The following is a 26,785-nucleotide window of genomic DNA, read 5'->3' on the forward strand; positions in this document are numbered from 1 at the left end:
GTAGGATAGCTTCATACTGTGACAAAACAGTAGTAATCATAATATTCGCAAGTGACCTGGTGCAATTTATTGACTGAATTGTTAACATTCACCTGCTGCCATATTGGCCACAGCAGAAGCCTAGTTTTAATTTACTTTACCTGCTTAACAAGGCCATCCTGCTATTGATTGTTTTTGGTATGCAAGCATGAAGAACCAGTACAGGAACCTGGAAGATCAGATCCCCTGCCTTTAAGACCAGACTGTAGTGATGTCGGTTGTCTGTGTTTGGCTCAAAAGTAACATGTGGTTTGCAGTCCAGTGCCTTAACCACTACACCTTGTGGATCTCAGTAGCATGCTGTCTTTTTGTACTTTAACAAAATGATAGAGTTTGAAATCAGAGAATTCAGATGAGTATGACATCCTTCCATTACTTTTCTAGCACCACCTAACGACTACTTCATTTATGGAAGAAACATTCCTGAAGTTCCAAATCTAGCCTCTGTTTTAATTGGTGGTCTTTTCTAGATGACTTTCCTTATAGGAAGATTTTTGAAAGATAACTTGCACACTAGTTAATACTCATTATTTTCTTTAGAGGAATCTGAGTGTGGCTTTCCCACTTCATATTGTGGGTGTTCTCATAGCTTTGTATGATGGAGGAGAAGTAAACTAATCATCAAAGGTGGAATGATGACTGTAAATTCAGGCTACTACTGGCCCAGAGATGAAAGCTTTTTTTTTGGTTTTCTTCCTTTCACTTCTCACGCCTTCTGTATCCATAAGGTTACCCTAATCCAATCACATAGCTAGCATCAAATTTTTATCAGGACTTGATATCCTGCCTACAAATGGTGCAGAACATTGTTGCAGTCTTAATCAAATCTTATTGTAGAGCAGTGCTAAACACCTCCTTTCCATTAGCTGACTGTTCCAACAGACTTGTCTGTTAGGTACCTGAAGTTTTAGGCCGTTAGAAGTTTTCCTATCTGAGTCATGATGTAGAAGGTGTTTGACTACAAGTACTTGATATCTTGGATCTTGGCATTTACATGGCAGCATTAAACTGAAGTAGTTACATGTGCATTAAATATGTTAAAATGTGTAGTACCACCCTCTTACAGTGTATTGTATTTTATAGTATTTGATGTTAAACTTTCCATGGTATATACAGTAAATCATGTTACAGGAGGTAATATTAAAGTTGCAGCAACACACACTATTTCAATGCATTGTATGTAAAATTAAATCTATTACAATGTGTAATACTAAAGGAATTTCAGTTTATGCATTTCACTATATATATTGTCAATATATATCAATAATGCATTTCGCATGACAGTAATAATCACATTGTGCTGCATGTACACCATCTTTGGAGGATTGATGTTTAATGACTTGTTCACAATGAGGAATGGATAGTAGTGACAGACTGTGGGATGCTGCAACGTTTTTATGAAGGTAAAGGCAAATGGGCAAAGGAAGGGAGAAGATGGAAGGATCATACTAAAACAAATGGAAGTAGGATCAAACCAATGCTATTTAAACAAGTGGAACTTAAAAACAATGTGTATCCATATACCTTGGTTACCAAGGAATGGACAAAAACTCTGACAAGCCAACTCCACTGACATTTTGTAAATGGTCTATATATCTATCTATTATGGTGGGCAAATAAGGTATTGGAGAGCCGGAGAAAAGTTGGAGAGTCAAATGGGTCAACCAATTTGCTGCTAGAGTACAGAAAACAGAATAACAATGAGCATGTACTGGCACAACAAAAAACAGGTGTAAAATCAACCTTTTAAGCTTCAGCGGCTTCTCTACACACTCAGCTTTGTCAAGCAGGTCTGGGTCTGAGAGCTTGCTCATGAGGGACGTAATTCCTCCGACTGAGACACCAACTTCTGGGAGCCGTCGAATTTATATCATCCTGACTGTAAGAGGTGTGCGGACATCCTAAGGTGTTTATCTATCTATCTATCTATCTATCTATCTATCTATCTATCTATCTATCTATCTATCTATCTATCTATCTATCTATCTATCTATCTATCTATCTATCTATCTATCTATCTATCTATCTATCTATCTATCTATCTATCTATCTATCTTTTTTAATACTCTATAACCTCTTAGAAAAGACAGACTTCAATAATAAAATGATATTTTATTAACTTGAAGCTTTATAATTTACGTTTTGCACGAAAATGAAATTGGTTTAATTTAAGTCTTATTCAATATCCAAACAAATAAATAAGGTATTTGAGTGTTTCCTTAAGTATGATTCTGGGTTTTCCAAGAATTTTCATTTTGTTGCATAACTAATTGCAATATTAAGATGTTACACTATGTCATATTGGTATCATGTTATATTTAATATGTCGCAGAAGGTAATATTAAGTCCATTTTAAGTATTTTGCAGTAATATTAAACTTACTAAAGTTTGTCATATTAAACACAAGGCATTTAATTTTATTAAACAAGATAGTGTATATTGTATAATAATAAATCCATTTTGGTATACAACATTACCAATCATCCATCCATCCATTATCCAACCCGCTATATTCTAAACACAGGGTCACGAGGGTCTTCTGGAGCCAATCCCAGCCAACACAGGGTGCAAGTCAGGAAACAAACCCCGGGCAGGGCACCAGCCCACCGCAGGGCATGTACACACACACACCAAGCACACCCACGGGACAATTTAGAAACACCAATCCACCTAACCTACATGTCTTTGGACCATGGGAAGAAACCAGAGCACACGGAGGAAACCCACGCAGACACAGGGAGAACATGCAAACCCAGGTCTCCTAACTGTGAGGCAGCAGCGCTACCCACTGCGCCACCGTGCCGATTACCAATCATTGAAATAATAAATATGTTTCAAGGCAGAGTATTAAAATCACTATTGCTTGTAATACTAAATGTATTATAATGTTTAATATTAAATATATTACATGTAGTCATATCATCCTAGCACTATATGTTATATTAAACACATTGCAGTATGTAAAAATAAATCTTGTTACAATTTATATTATATCACAGAATGTAATATTAAAAATAACATTCTGAAACATGATTATTCAAATCCAGTATCAAAGGGCCAAAATATTCTAAAAACCCACCATACTATTTAAAAATACCCATAATGCACTGTTTCATTTTAAACCTGTTACCTGACATTATATTAATGTCAGACGTGTTTCATTGTGGGATGTTGAATTGTGGCTAATGGTGCCAGAATACTCTGTACTCTCATATAGTAGAATAAATCAGTGCCAGAAACTGGATGGATGCTATATTTAATCTGTTGCAATATGTAATATTTTACACTGTGCAATATTTAATATTAAATAATTGCCAGTATGTAATATTACATTTATGCAGAAAGTTCAGCAGGAAAGAACTAAATTTAAAGTAGTTGAAAGTTTATTAAAGTACGCTAAATATGTTTACAAAAATAATAAATACACTGTATATATCGTCTGTTCATAATTTCAAGTGTCCACTGTGATACCAATTTATTTTACTTAAAGCTTTCCAAATCACTATATATGCCAGCCTTAAAATAATTATGTGCCATGGGCTCAGAATGATGGTTTTACTGCTGCTTCAACATATTCTTCCTTCAGGATGCTCCTGCTGCCCTAGGCAAATGTAAATTATTAAATAAAGAAATTAAAACATATCTGTCAAAGGCACATATGCAGCTATATTTTGGTAATAAACTGACAAGTGATTTTTTAAAGATGCAGTGTGACAGTTTAACCATACAGCACATTCAGCAACTTATTTGAATAATTTTCTAAAACTATTAAGAGCTTTACCATTAAATCCTCATTGAGTATGTTGCTGCTGCTTTGCGCCTTATCTGCCATGGATGTTGTAGAGTTTGTCTAAACTTCTTCACTTCCGCATACCTCTTCTCCTAAGGGCATTTAACCTCCCTGTTGTCAATTTGTATACATTTTTGTTTGTGCAGAAAATAGCTGACTGGACATATTAATTACTGTGGGATTTTATTAAGTATAAAAATTGTTTAAAAAATAAAGATAATTAGTTTATTGACTCTAAATGTAATATGGTAGGTATCTTCCAATAAAGCAATTACAACTACCAGCTGAATTTTATTTTTTTTAGCATTTTTATAGCAAGTTTAACAGACCATACCATTCGCAGGCACTTATATTTATAGCATTGCATCTTAAATTGTCCATCCATTTGTTTTATTTCAAATTGCTTATCTAGTGTAGGTTTGTAGGGAGCCGGTGCTTACCCCAACAGCAGTGAGCACAAGGACAGAACCAAACTTGGATGGGGCTCTAGACTGAAGTACATTTGTTGGAGAATAAATAGAAGGATGAAGAGCAGAACACGTTTTGTTTATCAATTTTCTTGCCTAATAAGTACATCTTTAAATATGAGCATCTTTATTCAGCTCCATAAAAGCATTTTGAAACTCATGTTTATCAGATTCATCTTGTTTAATCTAAGGAAATAAATCGTAAATCAAAGTGGCTTAATGTTTCTTTGATATTTGTCATTATCTGGGTGCTGTGCTCAAGGGTACAATAGCAGACCTTCCATGAAGGAAACAAAACTGTAATCCAAATTCCTAAAACCATTGCCATCATTTATTTCCTCTTCATGTTGTCCAACTGCCTCCAATGATGTTTTTTTAAATACAGTATATCGCGCTTCGCCTTTCGCGGCTTCACTCTATCGCAGATTTTATATGTAAGCATATTTAAATATATATCGCGGATTTTTTGCTGGTTTGCGGATTTCTGCGGACAATGGGTCTTTTAATTTCTGGTACATGCTTCCTCAGTTGGTTTGCCCAGTTGATTTCATACAAGGGACGCTATTGGCAGATGGCTGGGAAGCTACCCAACTTACTTTTCTCTCTCTCTCTCTCTTGCTCTGACATTCTCTGATCCTGACGTAGGGGGATTGAGCAGGGGGGCTGTTCGCACACCTAGACTATATGGACCCTCGTCTAAAAATGCTGAAAGATTATCTTCATGTTGCTCCCTTCTGTGCAGCTGCTTTGTGAAGTGACATGCTGCAGGGTGCTTGACATACTTAAAAGCTCGAAGGACACGTATTGATTTTTGATTGTTTGTTTTTCTCTGTCTCTCTCTCTCTCTCTTTCTCTGCTCCTGATGGAGGGGGTGTGAGCTGCCGCCTTCAACAGCTTTGTGCCGCGGTGCTTCGCATACTTAAAAGCCAAACAGCCCTATTGATATGTTTGCTTTTCTCTCTCTTTCTGACATTCTCTGATCCTGACACGCACTCCTTTGAAGAGGAAGATATGTTTGCATTCTTTTAATTGTGAGACAGAACTGTCATCTCTGTCTTGTCATGGAGCACAGTTTAAACTTTTGAAAAAGAGACAAATGTTTGTTTGCAGTGTTTGAATAACGTTCCTGTCTCTCTACAACTTCCTGTGTTTCTGTGCAAATCTGTGACCCAAGCGTGACAATATAAAAATAACCATATAAACATATGGTTTCTACTTCGCGGATTTTCACCTTTCGCGGGGGGTTCTGGAACACAACCCCCGCGATGGAGGAGGGATTACTGTATGTGCATATGGCATGATTACACCAGCCTAAAAAATAAGTTTAGTGAAATAAATGGACACTGAAATCATACTTTTAATGTGATTTCATTCATTCAGTATGTTAAGTAATTAAAATAATTGACAACAGCAGTCATCATTTAAAATCTTTTTAAATTTAATCCAGCCAAAAAAATCAACCTGCTAAAAAGTAAAGATCCCAGCAGTCTGGACTGCCATTATCCTGTGTGCCATTAAATGTAATTGTGGGTAATGGTGTCCCTTAAGGTTCAGCTCTCTGTTCAGTATCTGCTTTTGGCACTCGAATATGTCTTTCACCAGATCAGTCCTGGATGCAGATTGTGTTTCCAGCCTCAGTGACATCAGTGCATGGATGTCTGCTAACTTCCAACAGCTATGCTCCAACTCAACCTACCTGATGCTTTTGGAATCTCCAGCACAACTTAATAAGCTTAACTCCTAATTTTTTACCCCCACTGTCCTCTGTCACAATCCCCTAAGACTCAAGTGCTCTTGTTGATACTGTAGTTTAAACCTTTTTTTGTTCCTACAAAGCAAATTCAAATCTGTTTTTCAGGACATCATTTTGTGATTGGCTAACTGCAGTTTATCTTTTAATGGTTTACGGAACAAATTAAGAATTTGAAGTGACACAGAATGCTGCTTGCTTGGACAAGGCATCTCAAATACATTTACTTCCTTTCAGATATCAAGTCATTTTCAGAATTTAACTACTGACTATCAGAGCAATAAGTTGCTTCCTGTCACCATTTCTGGCCTCAGACTGGCCCGAGTTCTCTGGACACTGGCCTTTCTTGCTGTTCTGGAGCCTCATTTGTCAAGTCTCAGACTTAGCTGTCAGAAACCCTTTAGCTTTTTGTGGAACTATGTGCCTAGGCTAGTCTGTGAAGCTGCCTCAGTGATAATGTTCAACTCATTACTACTCTATTTTAAATCCATAATTCCAAATATTGTGAAACTTGAGTTTTTTTCTGTGTGTTTAAGTCATATACAGTAGTGTGTTTATGTTTTAATTACTTTTTGTGATCTTTTTCAAGTGTTCATGTACCTGTGAATTAGTTTATGGCTTTGAATTGTATTCTTGTGTGCTTGAAAAGCTCATTGTGATGCCTGGAAAGCACTGTTTTAAATGAATATTGATGAAAAAATAATGGATTCCTGGTAGTGGTAGTTAAATTCAACAAGATTCAAGTATAAAGTGTAAGCTGGCATCTCACTTGATACCATTTTGCTATACTGTATATTCCTGTTCAAGATGAGAGAACCACACACTACACTTTGTTATAATTCCTGTTTGCATTTAATCTTTCTCTGTCTTTCCTTAAGATATAAAAATAATTCATTCATGTTTTCTGGGGTTTACTGGCATCAGTTTTGTATTCAGTGTTTTTAGCTGACGTTTTCAATTTGTTGTTGTGTTTTTCCACTCCATTTTGGTTTTTTTTTTTTGGTAGTCACTATGTTGAAGTTTATGCATCACCCGTTGCCATGGGAATCCTTCCCACAATGCAGCGGGGTTGTGTGACAGTGACCAAAATGGCACACTGCATAAAGGTCACCTTGCGCAGCTTCACAGTATCTGAGATTAGATTCATTATGTGCTTTATATACAGTATATTGACTTTTGCCCTAATCTTAGACTTTGATTTTTGGGTTAGTGTTACTGGTTTTGTCATTTTTCTTGTTGATCTTTGGTTTTGACCATGCACTTCATTTTATGAAAGTCTTTCTGAGCTCTCACTGAAGTCAATACACACATCTCGTGTCTCTATATTGAAAAAGGACATAACAGCACTAGAGGAAGTCTGACTTTCCAAAACTGCAGGGTGTGTGCTACAAGGAAAAAGGAAAAAGTTGAACTTCTTAACTAAAGTAAACAGAAGCATATTGGAAAGGTACGCAGTTATGAAGGAATTAGCCAGCTAGTGCTGTAAAATGAGTTTTTCAGCAAGAACGCAGGAGCTCAGATTGAAACTGGCTGAGATTAAATTAAACGCAAATGTTGGGAAGTATTTTTTCATTAAGAAAACTAGATATTTGGCACAAATGTTTAGTTCAAAAAAGCACCGTGGAGTCTTTCAGATTTCATCTTTGTGAAGAGGAATTGAGGACTTGTATTGGCTTAAAAGGCTGGTTGGCTTATCATTTTTTTTCTACAAGAAGAATGAAAAATGTTCTTTAAAGTAAAGATGAATCTGTGAGAAGAAGAGAAAGACAAATGAAGCTTCAGGTTGCCTGAAGGTATTACCTTCATGGTAACGTTGAAGAATGAGATTGTTGGTTTCTATATAAAAAATTTCTGACTTGTCAATCCAGCTGGATTCAAAATGACTCTTTTGGCTTCCAATTTAATTTTTTTGCCTTTTCACCTTGGGATGTGTTTCAATATGGTACCTGTGTGGTACAACACAGTTGATCTCTTTCTTGCTCTTTGTGTTGTTTATGTGAAAATGCTCATGACCTTTATTTAACCCCTTATTTTTTCCCCCCATGTTTGCAGGTGCAGTGGGGAGCACTGAATGCTCTTGTGGCCGAAATCACTTTACCTGCGCAGTAAGTGCCTTCGGAGAGTGCACTTGCATTCCAGCTCAGTGGCAGTGCGATGGCGATAATGACTGCGGGGACCACAGTGATGAGGATGGCTGCAGTAAGTACCGCTGCCTCTTTGGCAGGCATTAAATGCCCTCATGCATGGATACACTTGGTGAAATTTCAGAGCTTAATGAAATGTAATTTTCACTCAGTGCAGTAATGCAAGCCTGTTCTAGCTTCAGGGTGTGCCTGGCCATTTTTCTTTCACAACTTCAGTGCCTCTTGCTGTAAGAGAAATCTGTTACATTAACCAGTTCAACAAAGAACCAAATGATACATTTTCAGAGCTAGTCTCATCATTTTCACTGTCTTTTAACCATTTTAAGGTCTTATGATAGCAGCATTCTTCACTTAATTGTTATGCAGTTCCCTTGTCCATCACAAAGATTGTCCACACTACTGACAGCCTTCTGTATTATATGCATGAGCTATGAGACCACAGCTCGCTTACAAAATTTGGACTCTCACTGCTTACCTATCTCTTCTTTAAACTGAATTATGTTTTATTATTATTTAGTCATTATGCCACATGACTGGTACCAAATTGATAAATTGGGCAGGCAGTGGGTCGTAAAGGTTAAAGCACTGACTATAAAATCTCAAGATTGCCAGTTTATTTCCCACTGCTGACTAACTTAACATCCAATTTAAAAAAATAAATATATATATAAATTTATTATGTGTGTCTGTATGTCCTGTACTATGTAAACATGCCATATACTATAAATTAAGTACTCTTAAATCTGAGAACAAAATAAAAGCATTTCCTAAAAATTACTTTCCGGAGAGCTGAGCAGCAGACAGCTTTGCAATATGTTTATTAATCCAGAGAGGCATGCAACTGGATCAGCACCCTCCAGAAGGCAAATGTCCATGAAGAGTTTCTGACCTCTTCACTGAGCACCAGGGATGTAAAGTACGCTTTGGATAACAAATAATTGCCTTTGCAACAAGGTAGGACTGCTGGCCGATAATTGAAATGCAAAGAAGAATACCCAGAGCTTGCCAACCATGGAAAGCAAATTTCCAGACTTTCCTGTGCCTCTGTTGGATTAAAGTGCTTCCCAAAGATAACGTTTAGCCCACTTTTTAATGTGACAATATCTCAAATACCCAAATTTATCCTTCAAAAACTAATCGTTAAGTTTATGTTGGGGGTGATATTTGATTGTAAGTTGAAATGAAACATAGAAAGAAACCATATTCATGTTAAGATCTGCTATGCTGACAACAATGTTCAGTATTTTCTTCCTCCTTTTGGCAGTGTAAATTTTTATTGTTTTATATATTTCTGAAGAGTTGCATTATATATAATATTGCTACGTTGTGCTGTCATCCTATGTGCTACGTATCCTGGATCAGGGCCTTTTTTTTGTAGTATTAGTGACAGATAATTAGTCTGGTAGACATATAAAAATGGAAAGGCCAGGTATGTTACATTAAAGCCTGGGTTTAGAGGTGGGCACAGTCAGGGAATTTAAACCTTCTGGAACATCTACCACAGTGACTATCAACACAAAATGTATAACACTGGACAAGACTGCATTTCCTAGGGTTGTCAGATAGAACATTGCTACTCGAATATATTTCAAATTGATTTAAAGAAATTCTTATTCAAAGGCAAAAGCTGACATTTGGTTGCAAAAAACAGCTGATTGTTTTACCCTCACTAAGTTTGGCATCAGGCTACTCCAGTTACATTCACGATCAGCCTTTTCATAATTTTGAATGGATATCTTGTTATCTTTCTAACAAAGCTTACAGACAGACTTCACAACCAAATTTTTTTCTACCCCTCTTCTCTACCCTTGGATCCAATTGGAGTAGTTTTTCTAAACGCTTCTACAGTGATCTAAAAGTATTAATTAAGGTTGTTAAAAGTTGGTAGCACGGTCATGAGCAGAGTCATACAATATGTGAAGCATAGGATTGATGAGAATAATTTTTTAATGGAGAAAGTTTGGTTTCTAGAGTTTTGTGTAAGAGATAAGTAGAATAGTCACAGATATTGTCAATTATTGCATTTTGCTAAATTTGCTTCATTTTAGTGAAGTTAAGAGTTCAAAGGAAATAGCAGAAATGCCTACTATACTGTCCATTTTGCAAATGTCACATTCCTGCTGATGTATCAGATGATAATAACTCAATCTCCTTTAGAACTAATGTTACCATCCATTCATGCATCCATTATCCAACCCGCTATATCCTAACTACAGGGGCACGGGGGGTCTGCTGGAGCCAATCCCAACCAACACAGGGCGCAAGGCAGGAAACAAACCCTGGGTAGGGTGCCAGCCCACCGCAGGGCGTGCACACACTCACACACCAAGCACACATTAAGGACAATTTAGAATCGCCAGTGCACCTAACCTGCATGTCTTTGGACTGTGGGAGGAAACTGGAGTACCCGGAGGAAACCCATGCAGACACGAGAAGAACATGCAAACTGGAACATGCAAACTGGAAGTGAACTCAGGTCGCCCCACTAATGTTACCACATGCAGAGTTTTCAAAAATAATAAACATACTTTAGCTGTCTAATGCAGAACCAACTTAGTGTCACCAACCAACCTAAGATACCTATCTCTAGGTTGTGGAGTAAAACTGGAGTATCTGAAGGAAAACCCACATTGACATAATCTCCCTGGATATGATACCAAGGAGTTCAAAGGCAGCAACGTTAACCCATTGCTACCTCTAGGTATTATTGTACTAGTAGAAAATTAGCAACATGGAGTAAAGTTTTTGTTGTGCTGTGGCAGTATCATTGATAATACCTTCAATTTCATTCAGTAGGGTACTGCTGGCACATTATTCTTATGGATTTGCAAACTGCTTGAGGTGATTTACAATTTTCTACCAAGCATCTTGTATTAAACATGGAATGAAAATCAACAAGTGGATGTTGTTAGTAGTAGTAATAATAGTAGCTGTTACAAGACAGTGTCTCCATTGATTAGTGGGAGAGATAATAATGCGAGAAGAGAATCGTAGTTAGTGCCAAACTAGGTTGAAAATAGGAAGATCAAAAAGAAAAACAAGTGAGCATAGCTTAGAGGCAAACCAAAAATCAAAGTAGAAGTTCAAAGGGAGATCAAATGCTGAAACAACACCTAGCACTTGGCCTATCTAAATCTCAAACTATTCGCTAAAGATTTTTTAAGTTTATCCAACCAAGAGATACCAAAACATGGAACTGGCACCATATTTTAAGTGTAACTATCCTTATGTCATAAATGGTGCCTATCAGGTTCACGTGACACCACATCTCCTTTGTCCTACATTCAAAAATGTTTAGAAACCTCCTCAAATCAGTTTCACCTGTTGAAAAACTAACAAAGACACAAAACCACACATTTAGAAAAGTGTAATTGCTAAAGTATTAGTAGTAGTAGTAGTATTGTCACATATGCAGACTACAGTGAAATTCTTACTTGTACCTCCAACCAACATGCAGCACGTTGCCACTTTTAGAATGACTAATTAACATTCTTTTGTGTGTGGTATATAATTATTGTTAATTACAATACCAGTTATTATATCAAAGTAATGTAGCTGTTAAGGAGACTGGAATTTCAGGATTTCATGTATTTAGGGTACTATTCTGTAATACTGCTCAGCTTATTTCTTTGTTTAACACCTGAAAAAAAATCATCTGCATTCATTATTTCTTTTTATTTCAACAATAGTCATTCCCCTTTCTTTACAAAGCTTTTTATGTACTATATTTCCTAGTAATATTGAAGAATTTAGATCAAGGAAATAATCATAAATAAATAAATTAGCAGCCCTCTGGTGTATTTCATTAACCAAGAATATATTTGACATCTTGTCACTTCAGCTTTGACTGCAGAATGTAAATGAAGGAGAGGGTAATTTTTCAGTTCGTAATGTGTTCATCAAAAGGATTTCAATTATTAATGGTTTATGCTAAATTAGTCATATAATTTTAAAGAAACTGCATTTATCATGGTCTAAGTAAAATGCAGCTAATTTAATAAAATCTTGAGGGGGGAAAGTAACTTTTTGAAGGGATGCAATAAGCTCAGTTTGTATACTCCCATATTAAAAGTGTGTTGTGGCATACTTTGTGTAGACCTTTACGTTCATAGAGAGGGCGCTTCAAATTCCAAAGAGGTTACACTGCAGATCTCACTATAAGGGCAGCAGAAATTTAAGGAAAGGTTAAGAATGAGTGGTGATAACAACAAAGAAGCTTCTTATTAGGCTTTTGATGTGTCACTGTGGTTTCATTGCTGCTTTATGATATCAGTATGAGGACCAGAGCTGGATGAGTCTTTTGGAAATTGACCAAAGTATTGTCTTAAAGTTCTATTGGTAAAGAGCCTTTACAGTGTCAAATGATACAGTATATGCTGCATCTGTGAAGAAAGAAAGGGTACCTCCATTTGGCAAAGGTAGAAGGTAATTGGTGCTACTCATGGAGCTTCTATACAACCTTGTGTGTTTGATATTTATTTGTGTTGGGACTGATGCTAAGCCTGTGACACTTTGGGCCAGTTTTTAGAAGGAGCATTTGGACATTTGGAGGTGTGCATCACATCCAAAAAATCCTCTTACTATCTCTCTTTCTCTGTACAGTATATATATATATATATATATATATATATATATATATATATATATATATATATATATATATATATATACTGTATGTGAAAGTATGTTTGTGTATGTATATTGTACATAAACAAATTATTATGTTTATGTATCTAGTTCCAGAAAGGACCGTTTTGATTCCAGAAAATCCTGAATTCATCTTATCATTCTTAAACCTGCATAATCAAATTCAAGGTTTTAGATATCCAGAGTCTAATTTGGCAATACTGGGGCTCAAGGCAGACACCAGCCTGAATGTTATGTACTCCACAAAACCCATTGAGGATCATCAATTAACCTGACACACATGCTTGTAAAATGTGAAAGAAATCCAGAGTGCCTGGAGAAAACAAAACAAGTGTAGAACATGCAAACTTTGAATAGAGAAGTGCCAGATATGGTATTTGAACACACAATCTGTGAGACAGCAGCACTAAACAATGTGGCACTTACATATATAAAAATATATCTCCTATATAACTCTCGCTTATATTCATCTCAGTCAAAGATGACCATACCAAAGTTCTAATGTCAAGTGAATCCAGCTTGCATTTTTAGCTCTGCGCTTTGACAGGTGATTCAGTGTGTTGAATATATGCATCCTGACCCACAGTTGTTCTTAATGGCTATGTTTTTTTTTGTAAATACAGTCGGCCTAAAAATTGCACCAATTGAATTGTTGCCCCCTATAGGTTTTATATATTGCAATGGTGTAAATTTGAGTTAGAGATTACTATGATACCACCCATCTCCATCAATTATAAAGTGTGAATTTCCCCTTGGGATTAATAAAGTATCTATCTATCTATCTATCTATCTATCTATCTATCTATCTATCTATCTATCTATCTATCTATCTATCTATCTATCTATCTATCTATCTATCTGGGGTGGAGTAACCACTACATCATCTTACTCAATATTAAGCTTTTATTTGTAATTTATGATTTTTATTCATGTAAAGGTTGATTTTCCTAGAGATTACTTTAATATGATAGCCAACTGTATAATTAATATTATAAGAGAGCAGAGCTCCATTATCTTCCCATATTTCAATGCTTCATACCAGGATTTTGAATGGCAAGGCCTTGTGGTATGCTTGGTGGCACACTAACAGTATACAATCAAGTTTTTTTAGGGAAGGTCAAAGGTTTTGATTTTGCTCTGGTTTACCTTATATTTTTTTGTCTAACAAGACCATTGTTCCTTTCATCTTCCTCAAACGTTACCCTCTGACACTCACATATTTTCATATATGGATTAAATGTGGCATGGGTCAAGTCAGCTATTCTAGTGTACATAGATTTAATATTGGCAGAAGTGCAAAATGCAGCTCTGTAACCAGGGTGAGATGTCATGGTGAAAAGCATATAACTTTAAATGTTAGGAGTTTCAACTGAAATCACAGATAAATTTAGCAACACCATCAATTTAAATTATCCATCTATTCAGTTTCAAACCTGTTTAATCCAATTTCAACTTGCAAGGAGCCAGAACCAATGTGGGGATTAACCCCTGGACAGGCCACTAGCCCTTTACAGGCCACAGTTGTGCACACCCATTTGTATCGAGCCTTTTCAGGATCATCAGTCACCTTAACACACACATCTTTGGGATGTGGGAGTAAAAACAAAGAACACTTGCGTACATGGATGTAATATCCACGTTAAATGTAGACAGTGACCAGGACAGAACCTGGACCTAGGTTGTTGAAACTGTAACGTATCAGTGCGAACCACTGTACCAACATAACAAAATGGAACAAATAGCTGCAATTATTTTACTCTGTTAAAGTTATTTGGTATGCTAGTATTACTTGATGACTCCACCTCGGAAACCATCTTATTCTTCTGCATTTACACGGCACCTCTGGTCTCGTCAGCTTCACAGAAATTCTCAATACAATTTGACTCTCAAAGGAAGAAAATGTGTTGGGAAAAGAAGTGGGCAGCATGCACAGAGAAGATAATTAATTCTAATGCTGTCCTTAATAGGAGCTTTTGTGAGTGACTAATAATAAATTAAGCAGCTCTCCAGTTGCGCAGAGAATGTGCCGTTGTCCTTGTTGGTGTGTGTGACTCCAGTTGTCGGTCAATGCAGTTGACTCTGAGACAGAAATACCAGCCCTTCTGCCTGCCATTCTTTCCAGATGATGACAGCTCTTTAAGTATGAAATTTAGCAGTACATGTAATTGAAAGAGAGCACTTAGGCTGTTGGTCTTTTTCCAAAAAGAGAAAGCCATTGTGAAGTGCTGAGTAAACGAAAAAAGGGAGGCCATTTCTTTGTGCTTTTTATTAGAAGCCTTGTTAATGATTTTATGCCACAATTGAAGAAAATGATAAAGGCTATAGCTTTTCAAGTGTCAGAATTTGATAAGATTGCAGTTGATCAATGTTTCATAACTGGTGAAAAATAAGCAAATAAATCAGTTAGTGACAACACAGAGCAGAACAAAGCTTTCTCCCAACACAACATACACCCGTAATATTTAGATGGCTAGATTACTTTCACTTCTTATCCTTCAGAAACCTCACCTGTGATGTTGCCATGGCACCTGGGGCAGCTCCTGACATTAGATAAATTGTTGTTTTATTATAGCTGAGATTGTGGTGATCTTACTGTGAGCTAATGGTTAGAACCCCCTATCCTACACATGTGAACTTAGCTGTGTTCATGTAAAAAACAAATAAAAATAACCCACTCATCCTGTAGGCCATAGAGTGGGGCAGTTTTTAGTTTGCTGTATCACAGCTCTAGTGCCCAGGGTTTAAGAAACACTGTCTTTGTGGAGTTAATACATTTTTCTTGTTTACATGAGTTTTCTCCAGATACTGTGGTTGTCGCACCCTATCTGAAATTGTTTAGCATCTCTAAATTTGCTTATTATTAGTAAGTGTGGATTTTGTCTATGGTAAGTGCCTGCACTGTGTCAGATTAAATAAATTACAGGGATTATGGGAGAGAGTCGCACTTTAGGGACTTTCAAATCTCAATTCAGTGTTTTTTAGAAAATTTAAGAGAATAGGATTGGCAAGCTTGTTGGTATGCAATAACATTCTAATGTTCGAAAGAATTGTCATGAATGAGAAGTTTTGAAAAATAACAGCTTAAAACAATGATGGAAATATGAATTAATAAATTAATCAGTGACTGGATAGCAGGGTGGATAGGTTAATCCACTGAGAAATAGATGGATGAATAAATGGTTTCTTGGATGATTTAATAAATGGATGGATGAATACAGTAATCCCTCGCTATATCGCGCTTCGACTTTCGTGGCCTCACTCTATCGCGGATTTTATATGTAAGCATATTTAAATATATATCGCGGATTTTTGCTGGTTCGTGGGTTTCAGTGGACAATGGGTCTTTTAATTTCTGGTACATGCTTCCTCAGTTAGTTTGCCCAGTTGATTTCATACAAGGGACGCTATTGGCAGATGGCTGAGAAGCTACCCAACCAGAGCGCGTATTACGTATTAAATAAAACTCCTCCTTTTTGATTGTTTGCTTTTTTTTCTCTCTCTCTTACGCTGACATTCTCTGCTCCTGACGGAGGGGGTGTGAGCAGGGAGGCTGTTTGCATCCCTAGAGGATACGGACGCTCGTCTAAAAAATGATGAAAGACTACCTTCACATTGCTCCCTTCCTTGCTGGGCTTACTTGCGGCTGCTTTCTCAAGCTACATGCTTCCCGCACGGTGCTTCGCATATTTAAAAGCCCACACAGCACCTATTGATTTTTGATTATTTGCTTTTCTCTCTCTCTCTCCGACATTCTCTGCTCCTGATGCGCACTCCTTTAAAGAGGAAGATATGGTTGCATTCTTTTAATTGTGAGACAGAACTGTCATCTCTGTCTTGTCATGGAGCACGTTTAAACTTTTGAAAAAGAGACAAATGTTTGTTTGCAGTGTTTGAATAAAGTTCATGTCTCTCTACAACCTCCTGTGTTTCTGTGCAAATCTGTGACCCAAGTGTGACAATATAAAAATAACCATATAAACATATGGTTTTTACTTCGCAGATTTTCACCTTTCACGGGGGGCCCTGGAACGCAACCCCCACAATGGAGGAGGGGTCACTGTACATGGAAGTTGTCCTACCAATGTATTTTGGAAGCCATTCAGATTTAGCTGGATCTGATATCTCTGCTTTCCTTAAGATGCAGACAATATAGTCTGTCTGTTATCTAGGATAGCCTTCATCCATTAGGTCAAACCCTAAATAGTACATTGTACTAAAGACTATCAGTGTTGATTGTCTGTGGACTATCTTAGTTGAATTAGTGAATAAGTGTGGAATAAAAGTTGATAATTAGAATTAAAAATAATTGATTGAAAGTGTACATACTACAGTATGTGTGTTTGTGTACACCATATGTCAGATCAGGTCAGGTTGGGGAAGCATGCGCTGGTGCAGCACATTACCCCAACCACTAAACGACAAAACCTTGGGTTGGCCTCACCCCAGGCCCTCACAGCCCAGTCCCACCCTCTGGAAATGACCATCTATCTGATGTAGGTAGGTGTTATGTGGGCATCTCCTTGGCTTGGTTCAGCCACTGAGGTCATCAACAATGAGGATCCTGCGAGCTGGATTACCCTCAGGGATACGTGACACATAGCCATAGTACCGTAACTGATGCTCCCTCACAGTGCAGGCTTCTCCTTGGCTTGGTTCAGCCACTCAGGTCATCAACAATGAGGATCCTGCGAGCTGGATTACCCTCAGGGATACGTGACACATAGCCATAGTACCGTAACTGATGCTCCCTCACAGTGCAGGTAATGCATACTGCATGCGACATGCTCATTTTCTGTTATGGTGGGCAGGTAACAGTAGAGCTGTGTGACTGTTTAGTTCAGAACTGAGGCTCAAGTGTCCAGAGCCACCTGGGGCCAACTGAAGAGAGGTCTACCTGTACCAGCCCACTGTGTTATGATTCCACTTTATTTTTACATTTTTATTTACTTATATACACATTATTGCTTTGTGTCCTATCCCACCATAACCTCTCGTCTATGGGGTAGGAGCAAAAGCTTTAGATTCATTAAAAATTTCGATCTATGGTTTTCAATGAATCTCTATTTTTTAGGGTCCCCTGATCCCGAAAACATTGATATGGTGGGTGTTCTGTCTGTGTGTGTGAGTGTGTCTGTGTGTCACAGTTTCTTGAGAATGGTCCGAAGCTAAAATGGCTGGATGGGAAAATACCAAACTCAAAACTTAAGCCTGTTATGAGATAATGATGTGCTGATTAGTTCTTGACTAGAGAAAGAGGCACTCTAGAGGAAACCCCAAATACCGTATTCCTACAATTAATTATGAATTCTTCTCGTCAATTGCTATTGTAATGACCTATTTTATGATCAGAAAGATCAGCATCAGAGCGGTAAATTATTACTGAAATGTTATAGAATAGTTTGGGTTACTTGGTTCCTAGGACGCAAAGCCTAATGACAGTCACATCTGAATTTTGTTCTGTATATTTTCCATCCCATTGGGAGTGTATTCAGAATCTATGTCAACAGTTTTTATTTTGGAAATGTATTTAATGTTTTTATAAATATTTAACATCATTTCTAACTTGCATCTTTGCTTCTTATTGGTGCTGCCATTTTAGAGCTTTTAGTTGTAGTGTCGCCATGGAGATTTATCAGAGATGAGTGGTGCTTGATGTCTGTTGTGTGATGGGAAAAAAAATTAATACTAAAAAGTTCATTTCTACCTGAGATTGAAGCTACAATTAATAGACATGTAGTTCTGTTTGGCAGTGACTTTCCATTTGAGTTTAGTCTTGGGCTTTGGTGAAAGGTTGTTCTGACATACTGGTTATCAAACTTAAAGCTTTGTTTTTCAATTATGTCAAATTTACTGGTCTGTTCTCGTCAAAATACCGTTTCCGAGTGAGTGTACATTAAAGAGACTGAACCTGGGAAGTTAAATGGTATCATGAGCACAACTGGCAAGAGGAAAAGTTGGGTGAGAATGAGAAGTTCTTAAGAATTATGCAGGTGCATATGGCACCTTACCTGATAAATATGGTATGGAATGTGAAATGACACAGGCCTGTACCTTAAGATTATTTTATGCTTTCCTCTCCATGAATCCCTCTGTAGTTCTGTTGTATTAAGTTTTCTTAAGTAACACATTTCTTTTGTTTAGGTGGACTTTACTGTCATATTTTGGGCATATAACGAGCAGTGAGTGATTACCAAGGGTCAGTGTTTCTCCAAATTATCTGTCGGCCCTGCCTTCCATTGTGGGTGGCTTATTTCAACCTTGAATAATCATGTAAATTGACATGGTAGGCAGAATGCAGAGCATTGTTAAAGTAGCCTCAGGAAGAGAGGATCAAATGCGACCAAGTGAACATTCTTTGTCTATTCCCATGGTTTTTGGGTTGCTGATATCAAAAGTTCACAAGAAAGCTGTTCAATGACTGATTTCTTAAAATATCCCTGAACTTGATTTTATACATATTATATGTATAAAATGCATTCTCTTTGTTTTTCTCCTTTTTTATGAAGATGATAGAGATAACTTCAGAGAGATGCATTTCTGAATAGTCTTTTGACAAGCTTCTCTCATTGTCTTCATCTTGATACCAACGCTCTAAAGATTTACAGGGATTTTTTATGCTGAAGCTACAATTGTCAGTGCTGTTTTTTGCTTTTTCACTTTCCATTTTTTTTTCCATTTCTTCATCTTTCAGAACTTTGAACAACATGAATTGAGACCAATGCTGTGACTTCTTTATTGAAAATTCAGAATCCCTGCTGTGTTCAAAGGCACAATCTGCCTCGCTACTTAGGGGGTTAGTGGGGAGCACGGATAAGATGAAATGATTTTTTTTTAAACTTGAAAGCCAAAAAAAACTGTAAGAAATGTAATTTTAATACCGTTCAAATAAATATGATGGTGTGCTACTGGCAAACACACACTCCCAAACAGCTTGGCCTCAAACGGAGGACCAGATTCCTGCTGGTTTTAACTAGTCTAAACTAGATTTCCTCAAGCTATAATCTGTCTTCTTAGCAATATCCAGCCAATCAGAAAAGATGCCCTCCTATGGGAGTGCTTTTAGGAAAAGAGGCAACTAAGAACATCTCCTGAAAGAAGATTATGGACGATATTTATAAGTCTTTTTTGCGATGTTGCTATTTTATCATCTTCCATTGAAGAAAGAAGAAGAAGTTAGTGAGGGAATTCTAAATTACAGTCCTGGGGTTTATCTCCTGTTTGAATTTCACATCTGCATAATCCCCAAGCTCCCAGAAAGCCTATGCCACAGTTACATAATGAAATTGTCAAACTTTTAAAGAAAAAAACTCACTACATTTTTGTAATAGAAGTGCTTACACCTTCCTTGCCGTTCACATAGATCTAATCTCTTGAATTAATAATCACGCTTTACAAATAAAAGTTTATATATCAATGTTAAATTATTGAATTATTTATTGTAACCCATCTATACATATAGGCTGAATATATATGTTTCAGGGCGGCATGGTGGCGCAGTGGGTAGCGCTGCTGCCTCGCAGTTGGGAGACCTGGGGACCTGGGCTCACTTCACGAGTCCTCCCTGCGTGGAGTTTGCATGTTCTCCCCGTGTCTGCGTGGGTTTCCTCCGGGCGCTCCGGTTTCCTCCCACAGTCCAAAGACATGCAGGTTAGGTGGATTGGCGATTCTATATTGGCCCTAGTGTGTGCTTGGTGTGTGGGTGTGTTTGTGTGTGTCCTGTGGTGGGTTGGCACCCTGCCCGGGATTGGTTCCTGCCTTGTTGGCTGGGATTGGCTCCAGCAGACCCCCGTGACCCTGTGTTCGGATTCAGCGGGTTGGAAAATGGATGGATGGATATATGTTTCAGTAGATAAAGTTTTCTCCACAAACTGTAATCTTTGAATCCAAATATATTTAAGGTACCAGGATACTGGATTGTGCTGACCGTTTTGGTCTAAAACAATCCTGAGGAGTGAATGACCACAGGTGTACAGAGCAAATCCAGCAGCACTTCCTTTGCAATATTTGCAATACTATGGTCATTGTCACAGAGTTGTGTTTCTACAACAACTCAGACTACAACTGCTATAAACTCACTTTCTATAGGCCACATACAAATCCTCACAACATTTTTGGCTATCAATATACAGTATAATGGCTTCCTGCCTCTTTTTTTCAGTCTAATTAAAAACTTTACAACAGAACAATCACAGATATTTGCTGTTGCTGCTTGTGAATCCTAGACTATTATGGCACAAAATATATCTGAAGCCAGCCTTGGGTTGGCCCTTTTAAAAATATCTTTGTAGAAAGCCATTTCAGTATTTGAAATCTGAAGGATGTTCCAAATGTGAAACAGTAAAATTGTGACTTTTTCTGATACTCTTTATGGCAGTAGTATTTAATTCAGCCGTTTAGCAGTTAACCAGTTTAATTTAAGTGAAACAGTTACAGTGTCACTAGAGATGGTCTGCTGATTCAGAAGCCCCTCACAATGATTGTAGACAAGCTAAATTCCCATGAACATGTAGAAGTGCGTGCTTACCTGGAGGAGAAGGATGAGCTGTCCATATTATTTCACAAAAAGCCACATTGAGAGGTGCTGGAGAATTTGTTTCAGTTTGAGAGTGAGAGAGGAGATCATTCAGTCCATCAAGCAAAGAATCCTGTTTTTGTGAAGGGATATATTTTCAAGTGTCACATTTGTATGAAGGTAGCGGTTTTCAACCGCATATTTCAAGCAGCTATGCACATGTCATAAGCACACCTCGAGCAAAAGAGTAAAAATATTAATGAGAAATATATAAAAATTGCATACAGTACAGATACACAGTATGTGTAACGCCCAGAAATTTGAAGCTTAGTTTGAATATATTCAAATATTAATTTTTGGCTCATTTAAAAGTCCTACTGTGGATTTGTTTGTTCTAGATTATAGGTGTCAATCTCAGATCCTGGAGGACTGAAGTGTCTGTAGGGTTTCATTCCTGCCACTTTACTCCATTATTATTTAATTACTAATGTTAATGGAGCATACTGTGTTGTCTTGATTTTAAATGACTTACTTTTAAATTATGTTATTTCTCCTTTAAGCAGCAGCCAACCAATAATGAGATGTAAAGTGAGCCAACAAATGACCAGGTTAACTAAGATTCCATTTGTACCTATGTCTTTCATTCAGTAACTTTCTCAATAAAATGTTTGAAAGGAAAAAACAGAAGGTATGAGAAACATTAATCCGATGGGGTTCACAAAGCTTTTGGATGGTGATCTCAGGAAAAAAAGCAAATCTTTTGAAATGACAAGACTAACAAGTCATAGAATTAAATAATGGGTGGGCCTGTTTGAAACCCCACTTTAGCTGGTCATCTGTTAGCATACTTTGATTCTCTCTATTGTTTGGCTACCAGTTATTGGAAAAAAAAAACAATTGAACAAGCCAGTTATAGTCAAGAGGGCCCCGCTTTTGAGGTCCGCTTGTCCCTTTCGAGCGGGTTTGTTAAGTTATATTTTATAGTATATAAAAATATTTTATATTTTATATAAGTCCGCGTTTTATCTTGCCGAAATTTTGCTGAATACTGTAATGAGAAAATCTGGTGTATGTTAACATTATTTTTATTAAATTTGCATGCATGTTTATACAGTCCACACATACTGGTAACAGTGTTTGACCTAACTTAGGGTTGGTCAGCCCTATGCCCCGCACTCCCCTAAGGCCTTCTCTCGTTATAGTTAAGGTTAACGACATGTTAAATTAGCCACTGTAAATGCTTATTAATTAAAGAAAGAGACTGGAATAAAAACCTGCAGCCACTGTGGCCCTCCAGTTCGACACCCCTGTTTTAGTATAGAAAGTCAAAATTGAAACTGAACATGTTAAAGAGTCCAAGATGTCAGGATAGACACCCAGTTTGGAAAGCCCTTCTGTAGATATCTCATGTGAGGTACCACCTTCTCCTGGTGTCCCCTGTTTTCTTTCTCTGTAGGAACAAAAGGTAACACTTTAGGTACAGCAAAAATACATTTTTTTATCCTATACTTTAATGTAGAAAGCTCTTATTAACACTTATAAGGCATCAATGAAGTGGTTATTCATCTCTGTAATGTGGCCAACTAACCTTCTGTAACTTCACTTTGGAACAGTCAGAGGTGGCTTAAGTGAGGCATATTTCTCTTGATAAGACTTTTGATTGTAACATAAGCAATATTGTAACCAATTTACCAATGCTTTGTAAGTGCATATTTAGATCAAAAAAAGCCTTAGTTACATAGCAGTTTATGAGTAATTAATGAGTTTTGTGCTGTACCTAAAGTGTTACTAAACAAAAATGTATGCACGCTGCTGACAGTGGCTTGTTTATGCAGTGTACTGTTTTCGTATGTATTGCTACTGTGAATTATATTTTAGTTATACATTACATTTTGAATTATCCTGATTATTTGCTTATATTTATTATTTTGTACATGAACTGACTTTACTGTGTTGAAGGTTATAATATAAAATATATTCTTTTATTACCATCCCTGGTTATCCAAGCCTACCTTACACCCTGTTGATCTGCCTTTGTTAAGTTATTCTGGCAACTGCTTGTGCAGCCTGCTGCTTTATTTGCCCACAGAATTCCCAAACATGCTGTCTAGTTGTCCTGTTAGGGATGATTGATAAGAAAAGAGTGCCAGTCTCTCTCTACATATCCTACAAGTCTTCTTTGTCACTGCCCTGTAGTTGCTCCCTCCTGTCCATTATGATTTCACAAAATTCACAGTAGTGTAAACCACTAGTGACAAATTGAATATCATGGCCTTGGTGTACACTGTTTTTTAAAAACAATGCATAATACGAGCATGTGATGAAGATGAAGCAGGTGCTACTAGTAAGTAGAACATCAAAAAAGAGCCAGGAAAAGATAGAGATTGCCAAAATATAAAATGTTTAATTGTAATTGTGCTGTCAATTACCATTTATGTTTTTAATGCAAAAGAGTTTTTAGTACAGGGGGTCCTCGGGTTACGACACTGTTCCATTCCTACAACAGTGATGTAAACCGAATTTTGGTGTAAGTCGAAACACACCCTAGCCTAAATCACTTACCTATCCTAACACATTTGCAAAATCATAATCTAGACAGGGGTGTCGAACTTTAGTCCTGGAGGGCCGCAGTGGGTGCATATTTTCATTCTAACCATCTCCTTAATTAGTGATCAGTTTTTGCAGCTAATTAACTTCTTTTGCCTTTGTTTTAATTGACGTGACTCAGACCCCTTAGTTGTTTCACTGTCTTTAATTAGCAGCCAAACAATAATGAGACACAAAACACACAGCCACATGACCAGCTCCCCTGTGCCCATCACACAATAGCTGAAAATAAAGAAGGGTGAAGGTCTCAGTAAAACAGACAATCAGCAGTTTTGGAAATGTGTGCTGTGGCAGAACGAGAGCAGCAACAAGCCATGGAATTAAATGACGGGTTCAATTAACAACAAGAATCAGCATCTCATTAAGAAACTGGTTGGAGTTTGAATCCCCAGTTTAACTGGTCATCTGTTGGCTCGTTTCACGTCTAATTTCTGTTTGGCTGTCATTTAATGAAGTAAAGAATCAATTCAGGGGACTGAATCCTTAAAACAGGGCTAAAGAAAAGAAGTTAATTAGCAGTGAAAACTGGTCAGTTGTTATGAAAAAGGTTAGAATGAAAACCTGCAGCCATTGCGGCCCTCCAGGCCTGGAGTTTGACACCTGTGATCTAGAACATCAAAACACAACTAAGCCACAGAAAAAGGAAAAGGACATAAGTATACTATACTGTACACTGTACTGTAGTAAAAGAAAAAACGAGTGTAAAAAAAAATCCTTACCTTTATTCCTTCTCACGTCTCAATTTTTTTTAAGCTTTTATGGAAGTGACCGTTGTAAACTCGAAACATCATATGTCGCGACGTTGTAACTCAAGGACTCCCTGTATATGGTTGTGGGTCAACAGAAGCAAGCTGAGTCATATTGGGAAGCTTGGCGTTTCCAATTTGTTGACACCAGCTTAGTTTCTGATGTCCTTGGTCCAGATAGCAGGACAGGTTGTAGTGAGTTAGTAAAAGATGTGTGGAATGGCTAAGGGGAGCCCAGTCTGGAAATTACTAGGAGCGCTTCAAACTAATAGGATAATTGTGGTTTAGTAATCTGATCATATTAGAGCTGAGGTTCAAAGGGCAATGCTTTGACATATTTATGGAGTTTGAGGCAGTGCTACAGATACAAGAAAGTTCTTTTTATGAATTTGCTATGCAGTTTAATAGGTCTACATTTGTCTTTAGATTCTTGGAAAGGGGGAAGACTTATTAAATAACAGCCCCAACTATATCTCTATTCCCAAAATATTCCTTTCAAAACAGCCATACTGTACCTTTACTTTATGTATTCTGGCTATATAGGTAACAAGCTGTATTATGGTATTAGTTTATATATTTTTAAACAAAATGAGAAAAAGAGTTTTATTTTGCCTTACCAAAGCATTTTAAGATTCATTGTACTAATTGTTTCCTGTTTGGCTACAATTTTAAGTAATAAAGTCCTATACAACCTTATCTCTCATAGCATTCTTTGGCCAACAGTTCATTTCATGGGCTCATGAAATGACTAAACATAAAAATATCTCTTGATATCTGTCTTATTTCCTCTAAACTGCCCTTTGTTGCACGTCTTCTAATGACCCCTGATCATGGTAGCCAATCTATAATAATAAAAGGCAAAGCCCTCACTGACTGACTGACTGACTCACTCACTCACTGACTGACTGACTCATCACTAATTCTCCAACTTCCCGTGTAGGTGGAAGGCTGAAATTTGGCAGGCTCATTCCTTACAGCTTACTTACAAAAGTTAGGCAGGTTTCATTTCGAAATTCAAAGCGTAATGGTCATAACTGGAACCTCTTTTTTGTCCATATACTGTAATGGAAGGCAGCAAGATGGCCGTAGGAGACTGAGTTGCGTGTCGCGTCATCACGCCTCCCACGTAATCACGTGAACTGACTGTGAACTCAGTACGTACAAAAGAAGGAGGAGCCCCAAAGAGCGCTGAAGAAAACACTCATTACACAATTGACAAGGCAGCGAAACAATAAGAAGCGAGTGAGTGACGCATACAAGCATCTTCATAAGACACGAGGTATAAAAAAGCACGGTGTAAACCGTAAGTCTAAATTAACTTTATAGAAACGCTCCCGCTGCCGTTTGCAATACCATATTCGTGAGATACAAGTTTAATGAGAAGACACGAGGTATAAAAAAGCACCGTATAAACCTAACCTTAAATTAACTTTATAGAAACGCTCCCGCTGCCGTTTGCAATGCCATATTCGCGAGATACAAGTTTAATGAGAAGACACGAGGTATAAACTAGAGTTTGCATCACTTTGTAACAGAGTTAAAATTGCTGTAGCGAGAAACTTTTAACTGCCGGGTCTTAGCTAACATTAAATAAACCCGTGGACATCGCAACATCACACAAGAGAGCGGCTCACGTGAAGTGACTGAACGCAGCAGGAGTGATCACTTCCATGAATGAAACCTCTTCAAAAAACACATTACACAATTGATAAAGTAGGAAAAGAATATGAAACAAAGCACGGTATAAACCGTAACTTCAAATTAAGTTTATAGAAACGCTGCCGTTTGCAATACCATATTCGCCCCTGCGAAGCGCGGTGATTTTGCTATATATATTAAACTATTTCAACCATTGTATGATCTGCTTCTCGCAACTGAAAGAGGGCACCGTGGCAGAAGTTAGCCGACTTGCTCACCAACCACAAGCGTTACCTGGTAGGTAACCACCCATACAATCAGATTGTGAATCAGACTACGAATGCCTGCAATGTAATTACCCCGATCTACATGCTGTCAAATGAACGAACCACACGCCGTAGCACAACGTTAGGGGCTTCGCCTCTACGTCCGAGGATCGATTCCA

At 37.5% G+C, this 26,785-nt stretch overlaps 1 protein-coding gene across 3 annotated transcripts in view; it reads left to right on the forward strand.

Moving 5' to 3' along the window:
• Positions 1-26,785, forward strand: part of lrp4 (low density lipoprotein receptor-related protein 4) — a 409,312-nt gene that overhangs the window by 176,404 nt on the left and 206,123 nt on the right. For all 3 annotated transcript variants that reach the window (XM_028793832.2, XM_028793833.2, XM_051923808.1), the window contains exon 2: positions 8,099-8,245. In XM_028793832.2, coding sequence (XP_028649665.2) covers positions 8,099-8,245 — 147 coding nt within the window. The remainder of the gene's footprint in view (positions 1-8,098; positions 8,246-26,785) is intronic.

This window comes from Erpetoichthys calabaricus, chromosome 2 (assembly GCF_900747795.2).
Source record: "Erpetoichthys calabaricus chromosome 2, fErpCal1.3, whole genome shotgun sequence".
In the NCBI taxonomy this organism is placed as follows: domain Eukaryota; kingdom Metazoa; phylum Chordata; class Cladistia; order Polypteriformes; family Polypteridae; genus Erpetoichthys; species Erpetoichthys calabaricus.